Source organism: Dendrobates tinctorius, unplaced genomic scaffold (genome assembly GCF_039654945.1).
Source record: "Dendrobates tinctorius isolate UK_male_01 unplaced genomic scaffold, ASM3965494v1 ptg000395l, whole genome shotgun sequence".
Lineage (NCBI taxonomy): Eukaryota > Metazoa > Chordata > Amphibia > Anura > Dendrobatidae > Dendrobates > Dendrobates tinctorius.
In genome coordinates this window covers 151,474-173,838 of record NW_027362061.1, presented here as the reverse complement: position 1 = coordinate 173,838, position 22,365 = coordinate 151,474, and the positions used below count along the sequence as shown (strand labels likewise).

Below are 22,365 nucleotides of genomic sequence, written 5' to 3'. Positions count from 1 at the left end.
CAGCTGACACCCGGCCGCGATCAGCGGCGCTCACCACGTGGGCGCCACTGATCGCGGTAGACGTACTATCCCGTCCATGGGCATAGGGGCCCGGGTCTCATGGACGGGATAGTACGTCTGATGTCAGGAAGGGGTTAAAGTAAGATTTATATGATACCGTTACCTGCTCAGATCTATAAACTACAAAGCCAAATAACAGCGTACGTAGAATGTGCTGACAGTGTTCAGAAGGGAAGGAGCGCCATTTAGCTATTTGAATAAAGATCTTGCTGAAATAGTTTGCAGACACAATTAGTGATGAGCGAGTATACTCGTTGCTCGGGTGTATTCCAAGTATTTTGGCGTACTCGGAGATCTAGTTTTCGTCATCTCAGCTGCATGATTTGTGACTTGTAGACAGGACAAATACATGTGGGAATTCCCTAACAAACAGGCATTACCACATGTATTCAAGCTGTCTAGCAGTCGCAAATCATGCAGCTGAGACGACAAAAACTAAATCTCCGAGCACACCAAAATACTCGGAGGACATCCGAGCAATGAGTATACTCGCTCATCAAAAGATATCCACCATGAACATGCTTGGCACTACCTTCTCTGCTTTACATATCCCAAGGATTGCCTTGCTCATCGCCCTTTAACACCGTTACATGGACCTAGACTTACACAGGGACCCCTAGGCTTGGACCATGGTGTTACCTGCTATTCCGTGGTATTAGATGGCAAGAAGAATAGTCAGGTAGCTGGGTCAGACCCAGAAGGACAGAATACAGAATCAGAAGACACAAGAGTTGTCAGTAAACGGGCCACGGTCACAGCAGAAAACAAATACACAAGCCGGGAGCTGAGCACAGAGGACTGAACCAGAGGAGAACAACGCTGTATCTGGCAGATTCCGGCCATGTGCTTTGGGCTTTAGTAGGGTGAGGTACTATCCAATTGGCTGAAGTAGGGAGCAGATTACTCCAGCTGGACAGCAGGAACAGATCCCAGACGAGATTAGACACACCATATGCAGAAGCCCTAATATAACTAAATGAGGCTGGTTTCACATTTGCGTTTTTTTTTGCGCTGGAAAAAACGCATACGTGCGCATGCGTTTTTTCCCCTATATTTAACATGGGTGCGCTTACGTGCGCATTGGCATACGCACGTATGCGTTTTTTGTGCGCTGCATTTTTTGGGGTGTGCGATTTTATTTTCAAGATGCAACATGTTGCATTTTTTGGTCCGACCAACTGCTTAAAAAGAAACGCATGCGCACGTTTTGCGCAAAAATTGACCATTATGGCCTATGGATGAGCATACGTGCGCATTAGCAAGCGCATGTATGCGTTTTTTTGGCGCATGCGTTTCTTTTGGTGTCCACTAGTTAGACTAGTTATAAAATTCCCAACCTAAAAAAAGGCTATATAAAGGAGGTGTCTGCCAACACTGTACCACAACTATACAGACACACTGGAGAGCAGAAATTCTGCAAGAAACGAACCCATCTTCAATCCCAGCTTCAGCGTCAAGAATGTGAGTATTATTACATATAATAATGTATGCCTGTCCTTTTAAATTGTATATGTACTAATGCGTTTTATTATTTTTACATGCAGTATGTCTTCGGAATCTGAATATTCCCCATCCCGGCAGGAACTGGCGCAAGCAGACCGTGAGGTGATTATTTTCGTGCGTTTGGTAAGTATATCTGCTGCTTCTCCAAATCTCTTACGTTTTTTTTTTTTTCAGACATCGTCATCTTCTGCGGACGTGACTACTGAGGGCGAACAGCAGGAGCAGCCAAGCCAAGTCCCGGTGGTGATACGTAATGTAAGTATCAAATTATTTGTGATGTTCTTTATTTTTTATCTTCTATATTTCCTCTTTTCTGTATCTCTTTTGTAACTTTTTATTCACTCAAAATTCGAATATTCTAATGAATGTGTTTTGTCTAGGTTCCACAACGAGATGAAGACGTTTGCCTGGATAATGAGCAGCTTATCCGCCTGGTCCAGGAGCGTGGTCCGTTGTGGGACAGCTGTGACCGGCTGTACAAGGACAATGTGGTGACCCGGCGGCTATGGAATGAGGTGGCCGCAGCATTGATGGATGGCTGGGACAGCGCCACTGCAGCCTCCAAAAGGGCGTTTTACCTTTGTTATGCTGCAGTGACTAAATTTCATGGGAAGCCTTGGTAACTTTAGGCTGAAACCCCGGGGCCCCTGCGGTGTCCCTCAGACTAGGGGAAACCCTGTCTGTCCCTCAACCCAGGGTTTATACTGAAGGTGTGCCTGCCTGGGCCTCCACCCTGTCCTTGTCTCCTGTCCAGCCCTAAGCTGAACCCTCCACCCAGTGAGGAGACCAAACACCAGACCCCACAAATAAGTATGGACAGGGATAACGGAAATACACCACACCGCGTACACACAGGGGAATACAGTAATGTGCAAGGGCAACCAAATAATACAACACAGGGAGGCAAAATGGCAACAATGGAAAAATACTACTCCAGCAACCGTATGCTCCTTAGACCACCACTCCAGACCGGTATCGCTTAGCACATGCAAGAGCTATAGTAGGCGACGCCCATAGTCACACAGGGCAATTTAAAGACAGAGGGCGTGGCTAAGCCCTCAGCCAGAATGACAACCTGGTTAACCCAATCCAAGCCGGATCGGAAGACCAACCAGCGCCGCTGAGAACCATGTGGTAGGATGGGGTATTACCACTGTCTGCCGGACACCCTGGTGCGAACAGTATCCGACATGACAGTACCCCGCCTTCTACGAGGGACCCCAGGAACCTCACAATGTCGAGGACCCGGCTTGTCCGGATGGCGGCGATGAAACACTGTAATCAGTCGGTCCGCATGTATGTCCGAGGCCAGCACCCAAGTCCTCTTCTCAGGACCATAGCCACGCCAGTGGACCAAGTACTGTAGAGTGCGACGCACTACCCGAGAGTCAACCACCTTGGACACCTCAAACTCCAATGTGCCATCCACCAAGACGGGAGGTGGTGGCACGGGAGAAACATCAACAGCACCCACGACTTTCTTAAGTAACGCCTTGTGAAACACATTGTATCTTGTATACGGCAGGTAACTCTAAATGAAATGCCACAGGGTTAATAATTGCGGAGAATGATCCTAAAAGGACCAATGAACCTGGGCCCCAACTTAAGCGATGGTATTTTGAGTTTGATGTTCCTTGTAGACAACCACACCCAATCACCCACACACAGGTCCGGACCAGGCACATGTCTACCGTCAGCCACACGTTTATACCTAGAACCTACATTCAGCAAGCGCTGCTTTACTCTCCTCCAAACGGATGACAATTGTGCTCCCAACTGGTCCTCCTCAGGGACACCTGCAGAGCTCCCTTGGCGCAAGGTACAGAATTGGGGATGTTGACCATAAACACAAAAGAAAGGAGATTCCCCAGACGATTCCTGATAATGATTGTTTATCGCGAATTCAGCCAGAGGAAGAAACGCCGACCACTCTTCCTGATTGTCAGACACAAAACAGCGTAAGTATTGTTCTAGGTTTTGGTTCATACGCTCAGTATGCCCATTTGACTGAAAGCCGATGAATGAGACAATTTAATCCCTAGGCGTGAACAAAAAGCTCTCCAAAATTTTGCCACAAATTGTGTACCTCTATCAGATACAATGTCAGACGGGACACCATGAAGTCTGACCACCTCGCGAATAAATACCTGAGCAAGGGTCTTCGCATTGGGCAAAGATGGTAAAGCAACGAAATGCGACATTTTAGAGAACCGATCAACTATTACCAGAATGACCGTGTTCCCAGCCGAGGAGGGCAAATCCGTAATGAAATCCATGGAAATCTCAGTCCATGGCTTACTGGGCACACAGAGAGGATGCAATGTGCCAGCAGGACGGGAGCGTGGTGTCTTGGCCCGTGCGCACGTGGTACAGGCTGACACATATGAGGCCACGTCCTGACGGATTTTGGGCCACCAAAAACGACGTGATACAAGTTCCAGAATGCCCTTAACTCCTGGGTGACCTGCCAGGACAGTATCGTGATGTTCCCCTAACACTTTTAAGCGTAGGTGTAGTGGCACAAACGATTTATTAGGAGGCAGATCTGGCGGTACCTCCTCCTGAGCATCAGCAATCTCTGCCTCAACCTCTGTCGTGAGAGCCGAGACCACAACTCCCTTTTGGAGGATAGGCACCGGATCATCACGTGGCTCTCCACCCGGGAAACATCTGGACAAGGTATCCGCCTTAGTATTCTTAGAACCTGGTCGGTGTGTCACAAAAAAATTGAACCGGGTGAAGAATAACGCCCAGCGAGCCTGTCTGGGGGACAGGCGTTTAGCAGACTCTAAATAAAGCAGATTCTTATGGTCTGTTATAACAGTAATATGATGGACAGCCCCCTCCAAGAAGTGTCGCCATTCCTCAAATGCCAACTTGATGGCCAACAATTCCCTGTTACCAAAATCGTAATTACGCTCGGCCAGCGACAGTTTCTTGGAGAAGTAGGCACACGGATGCAATTCGCCCAAGGATGGACCCTGAGACAGTACCGCCCACACACCAACCTCTGATGCATCCACCTCCACGGTAAATGGTAGGGAGACATCAGGCTGAACCAAGATGGGAGCTGAAGCAAAACTGTTTTTGAGGAATTCAAATGCGCGCACAGCAGCCTCAGACCAGTCAAAAAAATTGGTACCTTTTTTAGTCATGTCGGTGAGCGGTTTAGCAATCATAGAAAAATTCTTAATAAATTTCCTATAATAGTTGGAAAAACCCAGGAATCGCTGAAGAGCCTTGAGATTATCAGGCCGATCCCACTGCAGCACCGCTTGCACCTTAGCGGTGTCCATTTTAAACCCTGAGGTGGAAATTACATAACCCAAAAAAGGTAATTCTTGGACGACAAATACACATTTCTCAAGCTTGGCATAGAGCTTGTTTTCCCTGAGCAACTTCAACACCTGCCTAACATGCTCTATGTGTGCATCACGGTCGCGTGAGTAAATAAGACTGTCATCAAGGTATATAATAACAAATTTCCCCAAGAGATGAGAAAAGACATCATTTATGAAATGTTGAAATACTGCTGGCGCGCTCGTCAACCCAAATGGTATCACCAAATTCTCAAAATGACCCTCAGGGGTATTAAATGCCGCCTTCCATTCATCCCCTTGACGGACTCTTATGAGATTGTACGCCCCCCTGAGGTCAAGCTTGGAAAACCATTTGGCACCAGACACCTGGTTGAACAAATCGGGTATCAGTGGCATCGGGTAGGGGTCATGAACCGTAATCTGGTTGAGTTCCCTGAAATCCAGACGCGGGCGTAATCCGCCATCTTTCTTCTTGACAAAGAAGAACCCCGCCGCCAATGGAGATGATGAAGGCCTGATGTGCCCTTTGCTTAGACTTTCTGCAATGTATTCTTTGAAAGCTTGCCTCTTAGGACCTGAGATATTAAACATCCTGGCTTTTGGTAACTTGGCCCCCGGTTTTAACCTAATAGCACAGTCATAGGGTCGGTGCGGTGGCAGCTCTGAACAACCTCTTTCAGAAAATACATCAGCAAAGTCCAGCAGTGGCTCCGGGATGCTGGGAGTCACAGCGAAGATACACGTGGCCAGACAACTCTCCTAGCAGTATCTGCTCCACTGAATTATGTCCTGGGTTTTCCAGTCAATCACCGGATTGTGCATAGACAACCATGGAAACCCCCGAACTATCTGAGCAGGTAAATTACTGAGCACCTTACATGTTACCCGCTCAGAGTGTAGGACCCCAATGTGGAGTTTTACATCAGCCACAAACTCTTTAATCTCCCCTTGTGAGAGAGGGGAGGCATTGATGGTAACCACCCGGATAGGATTAGGCAGCGTCTCCACCTTAAATCCCGCAGTACGCGCAAACTTTTCATCAATGAGATTAGCGGCTGAACCACTATCTACAAATACAGTAATCGACAGCTCTTGGCCCCCGATAACTACCTTGGCAGGGAGCATACACTGGGAGACCACCACGGAGGATATGCAAAGGCTCAGACTAGACTCCTCCAAACCCTCTGAGCCTAGCAGTTTTCCGCCGGCATGTCTTTCTTAGGTACCAGGGGGCAAGCATTAATAAAATGTCCTTTTTTGCCACAAAAAAAACAGACCCCTTGCTTTCTGGGCAAGGGACATTAATGCTTGTTATTATGTGTATGTGATATACCAGCAATCTGCATAGGTTCCACGGATTCACCTGGGGCGACCTCACCAGAGACTGCCCCTCCCCCCACAGGCTATGTCTCCTGCGACCTCTGACGAAAACGGCGATCAATGCGTACTACAAGCACCATAGCAGCCCCAGAGAGGCGGGAGTCTCATACATTAGCAGAGTTTGTTTAACCCTTCCAGAAACCCCATGCAAAAATTGACTCCTTAGTGCAGGGTCATTCCATTGAGTGTCCACAGCCCAGCGACGAAATTCCGTACAATAATCCTCCGCCAGTCGCTCACCCTGGAGTAGAGAGTGTATTTTAAACTCTGCTAAAGCCAGTCTGTCAGGATCGTCATAGATTAAACCCAGAGCAGAAAAAAAAGGTCTGCAGACTCAAATGCTGGTGAATCAGAAGGTAGTGAAAACGCCCATGCTTGTGGGTCACCACCCAGCAAGGAAACTACCAAGCCCACACGCTGAGCCTCATTTCCTGAGGAGAGAGGACGCATGCGAAAATACAATTTGCAGGATTCACGAAATACAACGAACTTACAGCGATCACCAGAGAATCGTTCAGGGAGAGGTAACTTAGGTTCAGCTGCCCTGGCTGCTGCCTCAGTTTGCACAGCTGGAACTGAGAGGCCTTGTTGCTGGACCGCCCCCCTCAGTTCAGTGACCTGAATGGACAGAGCCTCCAGCTGCTTGGTTATGGAGACTATAGGATCCATGGTAAATAATCCTCTTTTTTTTTTTTGGGCCGACTATAATGTCATGGGAAGCCTAGGTAACTTTAGGCTGAAACCCCGGGGCCCCTGCGGTGTCCCTCAGACTAGGGGAAACCCTGTCTGTCCCTCAACCCAGGGTTTACACTGAAGGTGTGCCTGCCTGGGCCTCCACCCTGTCCTTGTCTCCTGTCCAGCCCTAAGCTGAACCCACCACCCTCCACCCAGTGAGGAGACCAAACACCAGACCCCACAAATAAGTATGGACAGGGATAACGGAAATGCACCACACCGCGTACATACAGGGGAATACAGTAATGTGCAAGGGCAACCAAATAATACAACACAGGGAGGCAAAATGGCAACAATGGAATATACTACACCAGCAACCGTATGCTCCTTAGACCACCACTCCAGACCGGTATCGCTTAGCACAAGGCAAGAGCTATAGTCGGCGACGCCCATAGTCACACAGGGCAATTTAAAGACAGAGGGCGTGGCTAAGCCCTCAGCCAGAATGACAACCTGGTTAACCCAATCCAAGCCGGACCGAAAGACCAACCAGCGCCGCTGAGAACCATGTGGTAGGATGGGGTTTTTCCGCTATCTGCCGGATACCCTGGTGCGAACAGTGTCCGACATGACACTATTGTCCTTGATGGCACTGTTGGGTTTCGGGCTAGATATATTCTAGCAGGAAACCCAACAGTGTCATCTTGCTCAACAGTGACTGCTTTGGGTATTGTATTGCTGTATTTTGCCGCTGTGACTATTGTCCTTGATGGCACTGTTGGGTTTTGGGCTAGATATATTCTAGCAGGAAACCCAACAGTGTCATCTGGCTCAACAGTGACTGCTTTGGGTATTGTATTGCTGTATTTTGCCGCTGTGACTATTGTCCTTGATGGCACTGTTGGGTTTCGGGCTAGATATATTCTAGCAGGAAACCCAACAGTGACTGCTTTGGGTATTGTATTGCTGTATTTTGCCGCTGTGACTATTGTCCTTGATGGCACTGTTGGGTTTCGGGCTAGATATATTCTAGCAGGAAACCCAACAGTGTCATCTGGCTCAACAGTGACTGCTTTGGGTATTGTATTGCTGTATTGTGCCGCTGTGACTATTGTCCTTGATGGCACTGGTGGGTTTTGGGCTAGATATATTCTAGCAGGAAACCCAACAGTGTCATCTGGCTCAACAGTGACTGCTTTGGGTATTGTATTGCTGTATTTTGCCACTGTGACTATTGTCCTTGATGGCACTGTTGGGTTTCGGGCTAGATATATTCTAGCAGGAAACCCAACAGTGTCATCTGGCTCAACAGTGACTGCTTTGGGTATTGTATTGCTGTATTTTGCCGCTGTGACTATTGTCCTTGATGGCACTGTTGGGTTTCGGGCTAGATATATTCTAGCAGGAAACCCAACAGTGTCATCTGGCTCAACAGTGACTGCTTTGGGTATTGTATTGCTGTATTTTGCCGCTGTGACTATTGTCCTTGATGGCACTGTTGGGTTTCGGGCTAGATATATTCTAGCAGGAAACCCAACAGTGTCATCTGGCTCAACAGTGACTGCTTTGGGTATTGTATTGCTGTATTGTGCCGCTATGACTATTGTCCTTGATGGCACTGTTGGGTTTTGGGCTAGATATATTCTAGCAGGAAACCCAACAGTGTCATCTGGCTCAACAGTGACTGCTTTGGGTATTGTATTGCTGTATTTTGCCGCTGTGACTATTGTTCTTGATGGCACTGTTGGGTTTCGGGCTAGATATATTCTAGCAGGAAACCCAACAGTGTCATCTGGCTCAACAGTGACTGCTTTGGGTATTGTATTGCTGTATTGTGCCACTGTGACTATTGTCCTTGATGGCACTGTTGGGTTTAGTGATAGCATATGTCGTGCATGAAACACAATTGTTCATGTTGTTGGTTTGTTTTTCCAACAGTGGACAAAGTCCGAACACGTTGGCGCTCGATCAAGGACCGCTTCAACAGTGATGTTCGTGCTGAGGGCCAGGTTCGCAGTGGATCTGCGTCAAGGACAAGAACAAGATACCGTCACTATCACGCGTTGCAGTTCCTAAGTCCGGTCCTTGCCACCAGATCGTAAGTATTATAATTTTTGGGTTTTTATTTATATTAATCTGTGTTTTTCTAATCCACAGCTGATGCTTCTTGTAAAGGCATGATAGTAATGATTTTCCTTTCTTCCACAGCACCTGGAGCAGCACCCTGCAACCTGGCCCTGGAGCGGTCCTTCATCGGACGTCCTCTGACCTGTCCCAGCCATCCGACAGCCAGGAAGCACCTTGCAGGTCAGCCACACAGACAGCTAGTGACCAGGAAGCTGGTCCATCAGGTGTTCCCCTGTCCCAGGTCTCTGCCACTGGTTATGCAGGCACTATCTGCCAGCGGCAGAGGGCCTTGGACAGGAATGTCTTGCCTGAGTTTATGCACTTGAGCGAGGCCTTTAATGCCAGCCTCAAGTCGCTGTCCGACAGATAGGAAAGCGGTTTTTCACTCATGGAACGTGGTTTTAACCACATGCAACACCGCTTCCTGTCGAACAGCGCCTTGACCGTCTGGAGGCCGACCTCAACAGACCAGCGCACCATTTTTTTAGTAAGATTGAAAAGGGCATGGCGGAACACCTTAGTCCTGAGCAACAGCTGATTGTGCTGCAGGCCTGCAACAATGCTTTCTTGCAGGCTATGCAGCATAATCGGTATGGGCAGCAGTCAGTGGTGTCATTTCCACCTGTGCCACCATTGACTCGCTTCACCTCACTACCGACTTGTGCTGCATACCACTGCACGGACACCTCTATTCAAAGCCAGGACACCCACCGTTACACCACCACAAGTCTGAGTGCAGCTGGTCACTTCACCAACACCACCATGGCAAGCGCTGCTCCTGTCTGGAGCACCACCGCCACCCCCATGCATGCTTGGAGCACAGCCACCACTACGCAAATGTGGAACAGCCCTGCCACAAACACTACAACATGTAGTAGCCCTGCCACCACCACTCCGCAAACCTGGACCATCACTGCCGCCACCAGTCCTCCTGCAAGGACGAGCACTGCCACTGCCACCATAGAGCATCAGCAGCTGCAGCAGCAGCCACAGCAGCAGCCACAGCAGCAGCAGCCACAGCAGCAGCAGCCACAGCAGCAGATGGGGGACCCACATTCGTTATTTGCTCCAAGTTCAATGCGCCAACAATCAAGGCGGGCATTGGGCCCAAATAGGTCCAGGAAGAAAAGTTTGTGTAAACAAGCACTTCGGACCAATGTACCTGAACCTCTTTCATCTCCTCAACCTTTTCTACTTCAAGTCCCATAACTGGACTCCCTTCCCCCACAAGTTTTGTTGCCCCTTCCCCTAGAACACCTTCTTCAACTGTAAGTTCTGCATCTTCCCTGCATACCACCAACTTGCAACCATATACCCCCAAACGCAGAAAAAAATAAAGTTTTGTTTAATTTTTCTGTTTCAAAATAAATTAAAATTTCTGGTTCACCATAAGTTTGATTAATGTTTTTGGCGCCGCTCACACACACTGCACCGTACACACAATGCGACTTTAACTTTGCAAGGTGTCATAAAAAGTGTTTGGAGGATTGGCTGTTTTTACCATCCTCATTTCACTTACTGTGATTCTAGGCAAGGGGGATTATTGATATACCTTGTAATTAACAACATACTCTTGTGTGTTGAATCCACTCATGGGTAAAATACACATCATATGTTAAATACCAAGGCATAGTATAGTCATACCAAGGCCTAGTATAATTGTTAAATACCAAGGCCTAGTATTATAACTAGAGTTTTAACGACTAGGATCTGGTTTTCGGGCCAAAAAAAGGCAAGTTTATTGCGAAACATTACCACAATGGGAAATAAAAGTTGGAATTGAGCTGATTACATTCATCCACTCAATGCAGACTTTTATTCCCCATTGACTTGCATTCGGGTTAGGTTTTGAACAAATCCTTTTTTAACACTAGTTGTACAAGTTTCATTTGAAAAAAATTTGGTTTCCTGAAACCCGATCCTACCAAAGTCGCTCAAATGTCATAATCATAACTATTTATCTATCAATCATGGCCTGGTTATATTGATCAATCATGGCCTGGTTAATACACATATCATATTTAACCTGCAGCTTTGCTTACGTACCAATATATTTCACGCAGACTAGCGATGCTGCATTTTAACTCATATGTGTATTTACCTGCCCAGGTGTGAGAACATCATGAATTCACAGGTATACATGGGAATTTTTTTATTTTATTGGAGTGTAAAAAGCATAGTGCACTCGGTACTGGTAGCAAATCAGGTTTTTTATTAACATTAACAAACAAAAACATTTACACCATTTCATCTTGCCAGTGCACCCGTCCTACATCAGAGACAAAGTAGACCGCAAATTGGTCCCTCATTTGGCCAACTTCAACGGATGACCTGAGAGGGTGCTGAGTGAATTCAGGCAATGGGTTAGGAGCATCATCATCGAGTTCAAAGGTCGGGTGCTCTTTAGCTATCACAAAATTATGTAGAACCACACAGGCCTTCACCACCTCATCGACTGTTTCAAGTTTAAGATTAATGGCTGTGCCGAGAATTCGCCATCTTGAGACAAGAATCCCAAAAGCACACTCGACAGTTCTTCTGGCCCTGGTCAGCCTGTAATTAAATATTTTTTTGGTGTGGTCCAAGTCCCGGCTGGAGTAGGGTTTCAATAGGTTTGCGCACATTTGAAAAGCCTCATCCCCAACCATTACAAAGGGCAGTGGCGGAGCTTCGGTGTGGGGAAGAGGCCATGGCATAGGGAAATTAAATTGTTTGCCATACAACCTCCGGCCCATGTCTGAGTTTTTAAAAGCCTGTGAGTCATTACCATGGCCAAATGCTCCAATGTCCACTGCTACAAACATACATCCGGCATCCGGATGTCTTCCAGGTGCAAAAATTAAAGATGTGTCTGACAGGATATCAGGACTCTTCAGACCTACAGATGACTACCCATTCCTGCTACTACATGTGGGGACAAATGACACGGCAAGAAATGACCTGGAAACCATCTGCAGAGACTTTGAAGACTTAGGCAAGAAAGTGAAAGAACTGGGAACGCAGGTGGTCTTCTCTTCCATCCTCCCAGTGGATGGCCATGGAACAAGGAGGTGGAATAAGATTCTGCAGGTGAATAACTGGCTACGTCGATGGTGCCATCAGCAACGATTTGAATTTCTGGATCACGGAGTGAATTACCTTTACGATGGACTACTTGCTAGAGATGGGGTGCACCTTACGAAGACTGGAAAACATGTATTTGGAAGTCGCCTTGCTACACTTGTAAGGAGAGCTTTAAACTAGAACAACATGGGAAGGGAAGCAAAAGACCAGAAAAAGCCATACACCTGACAAATGCTATTGAGAACTCTGCTATTAGAAGTGGAAAGGAAGAACAAAGACGAAAGAATCTAATTAATAAAAATATTGGAGAAAGAGAAACCAATCACAAACTATAATGTTTCTATACTAATGCACAAAGCATGGGCAACAAACAAGGAGAATTGGAACTACTAACACAGGAAAAGAAATATGATGTCATTGGAATCACTGAAACTTGGTGGGACAATACACATGATTGGAATACAAGACTAGAAGGATACAACTTATTTGCAAGAAACAGACTTGATAAACGAGGAGGAGGTGTTGCATTGTATGTTAGAAACGCGTATATCTGCACAGAGATTGAAGCTTCAGAGGGAAGAATACAAGGATAGAACAATGGAAAGGACACCATTGTAGGCATTTACTACAGGCCGCCTGTGCAAGCTGAAGATATGGATGAACTCTTTATGCATCAAATGGCCAAGTTCTCCAAAAAATATGACATAGTTGTCATGGGAGATTTCAACTATCCAGACATTTGTTGGGAATCTCTCTCAGGCAAAACTAACAGGTCAAGGAAATTCTTATCCTCTCTTGCTGACAACTTTATCTTCCAAAAGGTAGGGGAGAAAACAAGGGGAACTGCTACCTTGGATCTAATCCTTATAAACAGGGAGGAAATGGTTGAGGAGGTAAAAGTGGCTGGGACCCTAGGAGGTAGCAACCATGCTATTTTAGAATTTTGGATAACTAGAGGAGGAAGACCTGTGAAGACTCAGACGTCAAGGTTAGACACCTCGCCACAGCCGGAGATCTAAATAAGCCTAAAGAGAGAAAAGGGAAAAACTGACTGCCCCAGAGCAGACCCCAAAGCAATAGGCAGCCCCCAACATATAATGACGGTGAAATGAGATGAAAACTCTAACACAGATAGAAAGATAGGTTGAGCAAATGATGGGGCCCAAGCTAACTAAAAAGGACAGGACAGAAAAGCTGCTGTCTGCAATCCGAGAAAACCCTGCTAAAAATATTACCAACACAACTAATAAGCAAAAAGGATCCTGAAGTCACTAGACTTCAAACCCTATATCAGCAATCAGAATATTCTGAAAGCAGAGCAAAAGAGAACACTGATCAAGGAATAAGAATACAGCACATCCCCGGCCGGGGATGGCTGAACTCAAAAAACAAGGTAAACAAAACCAAAACTAATAAGTTCAATAGCAGAGCAAAAACTTATCTTTGAGAAGCAGAAATCAGACTGGTCTCCAAGAATCCAGCAGAGAAATCACCAGCCACTCAGAAGGGCGTCGGCTGCCTTATATCTAATCTGAAGTTCCTGTTACCCAGTCACAATCCACCTGATCAGGTGTTTGATTTCTTTCATCCAAATCAGCCTCACTACATTCCTTCACCAGAAGAGGGTGATCCTCGGACACAAACGGTGAATGTACAGATAAGCTCACAACAGAAAATCTTGAAAAATGAAATTCTCAAAGCACAATTGTTAACAATTCCAAAAAGACGGAAGAATAGGAAGCATTTAAGGAAACCAGGATGGATGAACACAGAACTTAAGCACATGCTAAAAAGGAAGAAAAAAATGTTTATAAAATGGAAAGAGGGAGGCATATCTAAAGAAGAATATAATGCTGCCTGCAGAACCTGCAGGGCACAAATCAGATTAACTAAAGCTGAAAATGAATTGAGGCTTGCAAGAGATGTCAAAAGCAATAATAAAGGATTTTGGGGATATGTCAAAAGGAAAAGAAAAGTCAAAGATGCTATAGGATTTTTACAGGATGAAAATGATGAAATGGTAAGACAGGATGTTGAGAAGGCCGAAATTTTAAATTCCTATTTTGCATCTGTTTTCTCTCAGAAAGGAAATGTAACATCAACTGTTCTTCACTGTCCTATTAAGGGAATAGAAGAATCCAGGATATCTATAAACAGAAAGAAAGTGAGGAAACACTTAGCTAACCTATATGAATTCAAGTCTCCAGGTCCAGATGAATTACACCCCAGAGTACTGAAGGAGATAGCAGAAGAAATTTTTGAACCCCTCTCTATAATCTTTGAAAATTCTTGGAGAACAGGAGAAGCCCAGAAGACTGGAGAAGAGCAAATGTTGTTCCTATCTTCAAAAAGGGGAAGAAGGTGGACCCAGGCAACTCTAGGCCGGTGAGTCTGACTTCTATACCAGGAAAGATGTTTGAACAAATTATTAAACAACATGTATGTCAGTACCTTGATAAGAATGAAGTGATTAAACAGAGTCAGCATGGGTTTGTAACTAATAAGTCATGTCAGACTAACTTAATTTCCTTCTATGACGGAATCACTGATTGGATGGATCAAGGAAATGCTGTAGATATAGTATATCTTGACTTCAGCAAAGCATTTGACAAAGTATCGCATACAATCCTTATTGAAAAAATTACTAAGTATGGAATGGACAAGGCAACTGTTAGGTGGATTCATAACTGGCTTAGTGATCGGACCCAAAGAGTGGTCGTAAATGGCTGCACATCCAGTTGGACGAAGGTCTCAAGTGGGGTACCACAGGGCTCTGTCCTGGGCCCTGTATTGTTCAACATCTTTATCAATGATTTAGATGAAGGAATTGAGGGTAAACTGATTAGATTTGCTGATGACAAAAAGCTAGGAGGGATAGCTAATACTAGAGAAGAGAGAGAGGATTCAAAAAGATATAAATAAACTGGAGAAGTGGGCAGCAACTAACAGAATGGTTTTTAATAGGTTAAAATGCAAAGTACTACATCTGGGCAATAAAAATGAAAAAAGCATATACAGAATGGGAGGAATAGGGCTAAGCAACAGCACATGTGAAAAAGACTTGGGTATACTAATAGATCACAAACTGAATATGAGTCAACAGTGTGATGCAGCAGCAAAAAAGGCAAATACAATTCTAGGATGTATTAACAGAAGCATACAGTCTAGATCACGTGAAATCATTATTTCCCTCTACTCCTCTTTGGTCAGACCTCATCTGGAATATTGTGTCCAGTTTTGGGCACCACATTTTAAAAAAGACATCAAGAAACTGGAGCAAGTTCAGAAAAGAGCGACCAGAATGGTGACCGGTTTGCAAACCCTGTCTTATGAGGAAAGATTGCAGGATTTGGGAATGTTTAGTTTGCAAAAGAGAAAACTGAGAGGAGACTTAATAGCTGTCTACAAATATCTAAAGGGCTGTCACATTGTAGAAAGATCAACTTTATTCTCATTTGCACAAGGAAAGACTAGAAGCAATGGGATGAAACTGAATGGGAGGAGACACAGATTAGATATTAGAAAAAACTTTTTGACAGTTAGAGTGATCAATGAGTGGAACAAGCTGCCACGAGAAGTTGTGACTTCTCCTTCAATGGAAGTCTTCAAACAGAGGCTGGACAGACATCTGACTGGGATGATTTAGCGAATCCTGCTTTGAGCAAGGGGTTGGACCAAATGGCCCAGGAGGTCCCTTCCAACTCTACGATTCTATGATTCTGAAATGGCCATGAGTACTATTGAAAAGTACTTTTTGTAATTATAGTACTCAGATCCCGTTCTTTGGGGTTTGATGATCCGTATGTGTTTACCATCAACAGCTCCCAAACAGTTGGGGAAATTGCAGCCTGTCCAGAATTTGTCAGCAATTTCCATCCACTTTTCAGTGGTGGGCAGGGGCATAAATTCTGGACAAAGAACATTCCAGAGAGCCCGGCAGGTGTCCGCAACAATTCCAGACAAGGTAGAGATTCCAATACGGTACTGGAAGTGGAGTGAAGATAGGGTTTCTCCAGTCGCCAGGAATCTGCAAAACAGAGAAAGAATTAAAATTAATATTTCTGTATATGGTTTTGTAAAACTATAAAATAAAATATTAGTACATTCACGAAAAATAATTAGCCAAGATTTTGAATAGTACATGTAAAAAAAAAAACTATCAGACCCCACCACTTGGTTTTTAAAAATATTACGTACCGTAATGTCACCAGTAGCCGTTCCTCAGGAGGAATCGCACGACGGAACTGTGTGTCCTGTCTCCGTATGGATTCTTGGACACGACCAAGCAAATCCCTGAAGCTTTCTTGGGACATCCGGATATAATCTGTTAATTTCTCCGGGTTTGCCTGTAGCTCACTGTAGAGGGTGTGGTATGCGCCATGGCTCTCCCGGAGTTCAACAATCGGATGTATCCACATACGCCACCGCTGCCGTCTTCACTGCCTCTCTCTCTTCCTTTGTTCATGGCAAGCAACTGCATACGCCTGAGCCATCGCGATGTCCAAATCCAAGTTGAAGTGAAAACTCTTCCAGCGCAGATCCATGTTGACACGAGAAAAATCAAGCAAATGTGAAGAATACTGTAGACAGAGTCTATATATTAACATACCACACAGCCACTGACGTCCCATTGGTCGGGTGTGTTGGCAGATTGTTTTTTTTTTTTTTTGGGTGTGGACAAACAATCTTGAAAAAACACATATGCACTAAAAACGCACTAAAAACGCATACAAACGCATAAAAACGCTGCGTTTTTTCCTGCATGCGCTTAAAAATGCTTGAAAACAATGCAGCGTTTGTATGCGTTTTTTCCATGCGTTTTTATGCGCAAAAAACGCGCAGCAAGAAAACTCAAGTGTGAAAGTAGCCTGACAGAATAGTCAAAATCCCCATAAAGTGATTCCATTTTATAAATGAATTCACTGAGGGTTATAATCTATACACATGTGGTCAAAATTGTTGTTACCCCTCATTTAATGACAGAAAAACCCACAATGGTCACAGAAATGACTTGAATCTGACAAAAGTAATAATAAATAAAAAATCTATGAAAATGAACAAATGAAAGTCAGACATTGCTTTTCCACTATGCTTCTACAGATTTTTAAAAAAAAAAAATAAAATACATGAAATGGGCCTGGACAGAAATGATGGAACCCCTGAAAATAATGTGACAAAAGGGACATGTTACATCATGGTGTGTCCACTAATTAGCATCACAGGTGTCTACAATCCTGGAATCAGTGAGTGGCCTGTATAGAGGGCTACAGATACTCACTGTGCTGTTTGGTGACATGGGGTGTATCACACTCAACATGGACCAGAGGAAGCGAAGGAAAGAGATGTCTCAGGAGATTAGAAAAAAAATTATAGACAAACATGTTACAGGTAAAAGTTAAAAGACCATCTCTAAGCAGCTAATGTTCTTGTGAGTACAGTTGCACATATTATTCAGGAATGTAAGCTCCACGGGACTGTAGCCAACATCCCTGGACGTGACCGCAAGAGGAAAATTGATGACAAATCAAAGAGACGGATAATATGAATGGTAACAAAAGAACCCAGAAAAACTCCTAAACATATTAAAGGTGCACTTCATGCTCAATGAACATCAATTTCACATTGCACCATCCATCAGTATATGAGCCAAAGTGGACTTCATGGGAGACGACCAAGGAGGACACCATTGTTGAAAATAATCATAAAAAAGCCAGACTGGAATTTGTCAAACTACATGTTGACAAGCCACAACGCTTCTGGGAGAATGTCCTATGGACAGATGAGACAAAAATTGAACTTTTTGGCAAAGCACATCAGCTCTATGTCCTCAGACAGAAAAATGAAGCATATCACGAAAAGAAGACTGTCCCTACTGTGAAACATGGAGGAGGCTCTGTTATGCTCTGGGGCTGCTTTGCTGCATCTGGCACAGGGTTTCTAGAATGTGTGCAGGGAACAATGAAATCTCAAGACTGTCAAGGGATTCTAGAGAGAAATGTGCTGCTCAGTGTCAGAAAGCTTGGTCTCAGTCGCAGGTCATGGGTCTTGCTACAGGATAACAACACAAAACAGACAGCTAAAAACATGCAAGAATGGCTAAGAGGAAAACAATGGACTATTCTGAAGTGGTCTTCTATGAGCCCTGACCTAAATCCTATTGAGCATCTTTGGAAAGAGTTGAAACATGCCGTCTGGAAAATGCAACCTTCAAACATGAGACAGTTGCTCTTGAGGAGTGGGCCAAAATACCTGTCGAGAGGTGCAGAAGTCTCCTTGGCAGTTACAGAAATCGTTTGATTGCAGTGATTGCCTCAAAAGGTTGTGCAACAAAATATTTTAGTTAAGGGAACCATCATTTCTGTCCAGGCCTATTTCATGAGTTTTATTTTTTTAAATTCTGAGGAAGCATGGCTGAAAAGCAATGTCTGACTTTCATTTGTTAATTTTGATAGATTTTTTATTTATTATTACTTTTGTCAGATTCAAGTTATTTCTGTGACCATTGTGGGTTTTTCTGTCATCAAGCGAGAAGTACCAACAACTTTGACCACGTGTGTAGGAGGAGTGAATATTTTGACTCCACAGCCACTTTCCAGAAATGAATACGCAGTGGATGTTGGAGAGTGAAAATCACACATTTGCCATTTTCTTACCCAGCACATAGTGCCCAGATTGTGCTCCAGGAGACACACACCGCAAATTAAGCAGATTCTTCTCACTATAATATTACTAAATACAGGGATCCTAAATGTTGTTTGCGCACACTGCAAGACTCCGAAGTGAGAGCGGATTTTGCTGGATTGGTTTATGGAAACCTTGTTGCTTTTCAACAGCCTTTGAGCCACTAATAGTGTGGGAACCTCTGTTTTTCCATTGACAGATGATGGACCTGAGTGGGGACTTGTTTTTTGTGAGATGAGAATTGGTATTATTTTCGCCCACATAACATTGATTGGTTTCTTTTTATTCAATATTTGGGAGGCAGAATGAACAAACAGTTGAACACCGCACACTACTGGTTCATCCAACAAGGTTTTCTATTAGACTGTGAACTGTCATGGTCTTGATAAAAATAAATAAAGTTTTTTACATAACTTGCCATTTTTATGGACAGTGTAAGCAGAAATGTTCAAAAATATAAAACTGGGATATTTTATTAAAAATAATAATTGTATTTTATCTTAGCAGATGACTGTACCAGGAGATCAGAGGGACAGCTGACATCTTCAATTTTTAAATCTGATGATCTTGAGATCCTACAAGATACAACTGAAGTGATTGATATTACTCCAGATATACCATCATCCATTCACAGCAAAGATCTGTTATCTGATCCTATGAAACAGGTCCCATCTTCAGATTCATTACCGACTACTAAAGAAAATCAAAGTCACAAAAGAGGCAATAAAAAACAAACTGCTCCTACAGGAAAGAAGTCATTTTCATATTCAGACTGTGGGAAATATTTTACATGGAAATCACATTTTGTTAACCACATGAGAATTCACACAGGGGAGAAGCCTTTTTCCTGTTCAAAATGTGAGAAATGTTTTGCACGTAAATCACATTTTGTTACTCACCATAGAACACACACAGGGGAGAAGCCTTTTTCCTGTTCAGAATGTGGGAAATGTTTTAACCAGAAATCACATTTTGTTAATCACCAGAGAACTCACACAGGGGAGAAGCCTTTTTCCTGTTCAGAATGTGGGAAATGTTTTAGCAATAAATCAGATTGTGTTAATCACCATAGAACTCACACAGTGGAGAAGCCTTATTCTTGTTCAGAATGTGGGAAATGTTTTGCACGTAAATCACATTTTGTTACTCACCAAAGAACTCACACAGGGGAGAAGCCTTTTTCCTGTTCAGAATGTGGGAAATGTTTTAACAATAAATCAGATTGTGTTAAGCACCAGAGAATCCACACAGGAGAGAAGCCTTTTTCCTGTTCAGAATGTGGGAAATGTTTTAACAATAAATCAAATTGTGTTAAGCACCAGAGAATCCACACAGCAGAGAAGCCATATTCATGTTCAGAATGTGGGAAATGTTTTAAATGGAAAATAAGTCTTGATAGCCATCAAAGAACCCACACAGGGGAGAAGCCTTTTTCCTGTTAATGTGGGAAATGTTTTAACCAGAAAGTGCTTCTTGTTAGACATCAGAGCAGTCACGCAGAGAAGCTTTTTTCATTTTCTTAATGTGGAAAATGTTTTACTTGGAAATCAGTTGTTAATAAACATCAGAGACTTCACATGGGGAGAAGCCTTTTTTATGTTCATAGTGTTGGAATAATTTTAACCAAAACTGAATCTTCTTAAATGGGTTGTCTCTTGTCATTCCTCATGTTTGCTGACAAAAGGATAAAACTAAACTTTATTCCAAATGTAAAACTATACCCATAATTCACCCCCTGAAGGTTAGTCAGTAGGTGACTAATAGAAAAAACATGTACCCCACAGTTCAGTATATAGGGTGAGGTGACGTATACACACTCACTCTCCAAGCCTCTCATTTCTACGGGTTTCATCGTCCTCACCAAAGATGACTCATCAGGAGACTATTTAATATTGACCTACATTCAAGCGAGACTAGACAAAAAAAACTAAAATCATGTATCATGTTATCCGAAACAGTCAGAAAACTAGACACATATTGGCAGATCCCAGACCTCAAACTATATACTGTGTAAGTTTATAAGCTCCTCCAGTGTCAGGAATAGATAGAATGTGACAATACAGTATAATTCTTGTGTTTTTCTCCTATAGGGACTGCCCTAGTTTGGTAATGTAACTGCTGTTAATTAGTAGTGCAGACAAATTGTCCTAGACTAAACTCAGTCTTCAGACGGCCCAATATGTACCACTCAGGGAAAACTTACCTGCTCCAAAGATCATTAGCAGCTCCTAACTAATGGCCATGCTGCGGTCTGTCAGGGAATGAGTGCAATATCGTTATAAAGACTAGGGATATGTGCAGTCATAATGTCTGGGAGATCTGTGCCATTATTTAGTATGAATATGGAAATTATCTCTGAAAGGTAAGTGTTCCCTGAGTGGTATATACTGTATTGTCACATACTATCTATTCCTGACACTGGAGGGGCTTATAAACTTACACAGTATATAGTCTGAGGTCGCCCAATATGAGGCTAGTTTTCTGACTGTTTCGGATAACATGATACATGATTTCAGGGTTTTCTTCGCCTAGTTCCGCTTGAATATAGTTCAATATTAAATAGTCTCCTGATGAATGAATGAATCCAATGAATATTCATTTCTCTTAAGTAGCGGCACACGTGACCGCCGGCGGCAGCAGCAGGAAGCCAGTGGCTGACACTGCGCGCTACTGAAGAGCAATGAATAATCACCGCTATCTCCAATGAACAGTCCCGGTAAGTACTCCGGCAGCTGTGCTCTGCTTATGAGCAACGCATGATGTCCCTGCCATGTGCTGCTTACAAGCATGAGGCTGTGTGCCCAAGTTGCATTTTTTAAGCGTTTCTGCCTCGGCGGAAAAACTTAAAAAACGCTATAAAAACGCATTCCCATGCAATCCTATGGGAATCACCAATTGCTGTGCCCATGCCGCATATTTTTTCTCTACGGAATCACATCGCGGTAAAATCCGCAGCATGTCCATTAATTTTGTGGAATCGCGGCAATTGCGCCACCATAGGATTGCACTGAAACGCTCACTTTACGCATGTGGCTATGCCCACCATGCGTAAAGTGAGCGCTTCATGTGCGGATGGTACCCAGGGTCTGGAGGAAAGGAGACTCTCCTCCATGCCCTGGGTACCATATTCCTGTGAAAAATAGAAGTAAAATAAAAAATCGGGATATACTTACCCTCTGTCAGCCCCCGGAGTCCTCCCGGCCCTCAGCGGCGTGCCAGCAAGTTCCGTTCCCAGGGATGCATTGCACAAATGACCTTTGCAACATCACGGTGACATGACCGCTACGTCATCAGACATCATTCGCGCAATGCATCCCTGGGAACGGAAGTTGCTAGCAGCATCACTAAGGACCGAGAGGACTATGGGGGCCGACAGAGGGTAAGTATATCTCTATTTTTTTAAAATTATTTACTGAACGGTAAACCACTGGGTAAATCTGACATGGAGAAGGACTTGGGGATCCTAGTTAATGATAAATTTACCTGGAGCAGCCAGTGCCAGGCAGCGGCTGCCAAGGCAAACAGGATCATGGGGTGCATTAAAAGAGGTCTGGAT

The 22,365-nt window shown here is 44.1% G+C and overlaps 1 protein-coding gene across 2 annotated transcripts; it reads left to right on the top strand.

The window, feature by feature from the left end:
- Positions 1–529: 529 nt before the first annotated feature.
- LOC141076211 (uncharacterized) lies at positions 530–20,385 on the top strand. Of its 2 annotated transcripts, none has more exons than XM_073563565.1 (6): positions 530–1,665; positions 1,738–1,818; positions 1,944–2,078; positions 8,877–9,036; positions 9,147–9,245; positions 19,317–20,385. In XM_073563565.1, the coding sequence occupies exon 6, from the start codon at positions 19,466–19,468 to the stop codon at positions 20,249–20,251; it is 786 nt and encodes a 261-aa protein (XP_073419666.1). In that variant the 5' UTR covers positions 530–1,665; positions 1,738–1,818; positions 1,944–2,078; positions 8,877–9,036; positions 9,147–9,245; positions 19,317–19,465; the 3' UTR covers positions 20,252–20,385. The 2 variants fall into 2 exon arrangements, with proteins under 2 accessions (XP_073419666.1, XP_073419668.1); XM_073563567.1 differs by having other exon boundaries at positions 19,314–20,385.
- The last annotated feature ends 1,980 nt before the right edge of the window (positions 20,386–22,365 follow it).